This window comes from Postia placenta, assembly GCF_002117355.1.
Source record: "Postia placenta MAD-698-R-SB12 unplaced genomic scaffold POSPLAscaffold_274, whole genome shotgun sequence".
Classification (NCBI taxonomy): Eukaryota; Fungi; Basidiomycota; class Agaricomycetes; order Polyporales; family Adustoporiaceae; genus Rhodonia; species Rhodonia placenta.
Window position 1 is genome coordinate 1 of NW_020170105.1, and position 2,628 is coordinate 2,628.

The following is a 2,628-nucleotide window of genomic DNA, read 5'->3' on the forward strand; positions in this document are numbered from 1 at the left end:
TCAAAGGGCCTTTGGAAGACATGCTCGATGAGGCGCTTGGTATGCGAAAACGGATGAGGCCTGCCTCGCGAATGGAGTGCGCCTAAGCGTTCACACAGCAAGGAGGGGAATAGGTCTGCACGAGACGCCGCCCACTGGGCTAGCTATGGGCGTATCTGTGAGCCGTTCGTGCGCGACGCACGGGGTTAAGCGCCTGAAGCGGTAAAGGACACACACACCTTGATAAACGTAGGCCCCGCTTTTTGCATCTGGCTCGTCAAATAGCCGTACCACCAGACGGCGCCCCACTTGTCCCCATGAAGCCTGTCCTCGGGCCTACCAACGAGCAGCATGGGTGCAGTGAAAAGCACCGGAAAGAAGAGCCAGACCAGATAGATGAATCGCCTGGTGGTAAGGACGGGCTCCCAGACATAGTCGTTCAAGAACACGCATATGCGCACAATGATGCGGGTGTCGGCAGGCTCAGCGGGCGAGAGGATGGTTGGTGAGATGTCTGCGGTTGAGGGACATGGCGCGGGACATGGAATGAGGGTCGGGGAAGCGAAGATGGCAGGGAGAAGCTGAGAGGGAGCGCCGGGCGAAGCGTAGAACGCAAGACCGCCAGCGACGGGCACAAGCCAGAGGAGTTTTCTGCCGAGGAACGGAATGGGACCTGGGGCGCGTGTAAAGAATTGAGTCGAGAATGGCCGTGTCGCGGGCCGTGTGCGGAGAGCGAGCGAGGAGGCAGTATGCCAATGGGAGAAACCGGGAGGGCGAGCGGAGGCGAAGACGGCGTGTCTGAGGCCTAGCGGGAGGACAGAGAGACGGAGGGCCATGGAGAGAGTCTACGGATGCATCCTGAGCTCAGCACAGCGGACGCCGATGCCCTCTCCGTCCATCGCCTGTCGTCATTCGCCACACGTGATCTCCATCCACCACGCGTCACTGCACTTGGCACTCGCGCAACGATCGGCGATCGAGCGAGATGCAGCTAACTGTTACTGTGCGTCCATCCTGTGCGTACTCGTCACACACGCCTCCATTCTTCCGCGTCAACCTGTGAGCATCCCCGCCGCTCGCCATCCCTCAGCCCTCCTCGTCTCATTTCGTCGCAGCTGCCCCTCCGAGTCCGCTGACACAACATGCGCACGCGAGTCGTCGTCCCTCACGTCAGTCGTCCTCTACGCTCTCGTCCTCGCTGGCCACGACCATGCGCAGCCGCACGCCAGCGTCCGCATGCCACAACGCATTCTGCTCACGCCGTCCGTATGTGCTCACTTCTTGCCGTCCGCGCGCTTGAATGCAGATGCCTCTCGCGCCATCGCGCGAAATGGTCGGCCGCACAGCAGAACGCGCTCGACCCGATGGTGCTGACCGGCACTGACGCCAGACGCCGCGCGACTCCAGAGCCGCGTTTCTGTCTGCAGGCCACCGGTGAGTGCGTGCGCAACCAGAATGCACGACGATGTCTCACCGCTCCGTGCCCAGGGTCCACGGAAGACGTCGCGGTCAGTAACATGCCATGCGCCATGGGCCATGCGATGACCTTGGACTCGTCGCGCCCGCGCTCCACGTCCACCGGGGCAGCCGCTGTCGACCACAAGGCTCGCCAGGACAGCGTCGACGGGGGCGCGCGCGAGCACACGACGGGTGACGCGGGAGCAAGACACGCGCAAGAAATCGCTCGCACGCGGGCACGCGGCCGAGCCGTCAGCAGCGCGCACCGTGGGCAATGGCGCATGCGCGTGCGACGGACGACGAGCAGTAGACAACATCCTACCCGCGTCAAGGAAACGACGACCGGCACCGCGAGCGTGCCGCCAGAGGAGCGAGATTCAGACGCACAAGGCGGAGACTGCAGGGCACGGCGAAGACCTCGAGCAGCGTCCGTTCGCCCCAGCATCCTGTGCACCCCGTCAGCTGCAAGTAACGCGCCCGCGCCGGACGCACAGCCTGATCTCAGGGAATCCTGTCCGTGCGTGCCGTCGTTGTCCCGCGCCATCGCACTCACTTCGCGCGCAGCACACACAACGCGCGTGGGTACGCCGAGCGTTCCTTTATTCCCGGTCAGTCTCTACTCACACGCGTACATCTCTCGCTACCTGTCTACTGACCATCTCGCCTCTTTCATGTCCCTGACAGCTCGCTTCGCCCGCCGTCCGCCGTCCGACGACTGCCCCAGTGCGCCTCCATCCACCCGCCGCCGCCGCCGGTGCGTCAGAGCAGCGACCAGGACACGAATCGTCCGCGGTGTCGGGCGCCGTCGATCGGTCACACATCGCCCGCGCCGCCAAACTACGTCTGACGCACAACGCAACGGACCGGGTTCAGCAAAGGATGATCTCTCGCACATTTGCTTTGCCCGCGCTTTGCGTGCGCTGAACAGCTTCGGTAAGCTTTGCGTCTGTACAGCGTGTCCAGGCACGCAGAAATAACAACGCCACGCTGGGCCGAGCCCGGGCATAGTCGACATAATCCGTCGGACGCGGACGCACACATTCACACCCGCGCCGCTTCGTCTTCTCCCGCGGCGGGTATCTAACGGCGGTCGCTTGACGATCACGCGGCCGCTATGTTGATGGAATGAGGCCGCGCGCAGCTACCTGCCCGACGTCCGGACAGCGTTAATCGTCTCTTGGCTACTTCACG

The 2,628-nt window shown here is 63.5% G+C and overlaps 2 protein-coding genes across 2 annotated transcripts; one reads left to right on the forward strand and one right to left on the reverse strand.

Annotated features, from left to right (window-relative positions):
- Positions 1 to 185: 185 nt before the first annotated feature.
- POSPLADRAFT_1063421 (hypothetical protein) lies at positions 186 to 815 on the reverse strand (the record flags this gene model as incomplete). The annotated part of the gene is made up of 1 exon (XM_024481661.1): positions 186 to 815. One exon carries the CDS (start codon positions 813 to 815, stop codon positions 186 to 188), a length of 630 nt encoding a protein of 209 aa, XP_024332641.1.
- A 149-nt stretch (positions 816 to 964) lies between these two features.
- On the forward strand, positions 965 to 2,361 carry POSPLADRAFT_1063422 (hypothetical protein; the record flags this gene model as incomplete). The annotated part of the gene is made up of 6 exons (XM_024481662.1): positions 965 to 1,038; positions 1,095 to 1,312; positions 1,387 to 1,413; positions 1,468 to 1,950; positions 2,002 to 2,045; positions 2,122 to 2,361. The coding sequence occupies 6 exons, from the start codon at positions 965 to 967 to the stop codon at positions 2,359 to 2,361; spliced, it is 1,086 nt and encodes a 361-aa protein (XP_024332642.1).
- Positions 2,362 to 2,628: the final 267 nt, after the last annotated feature.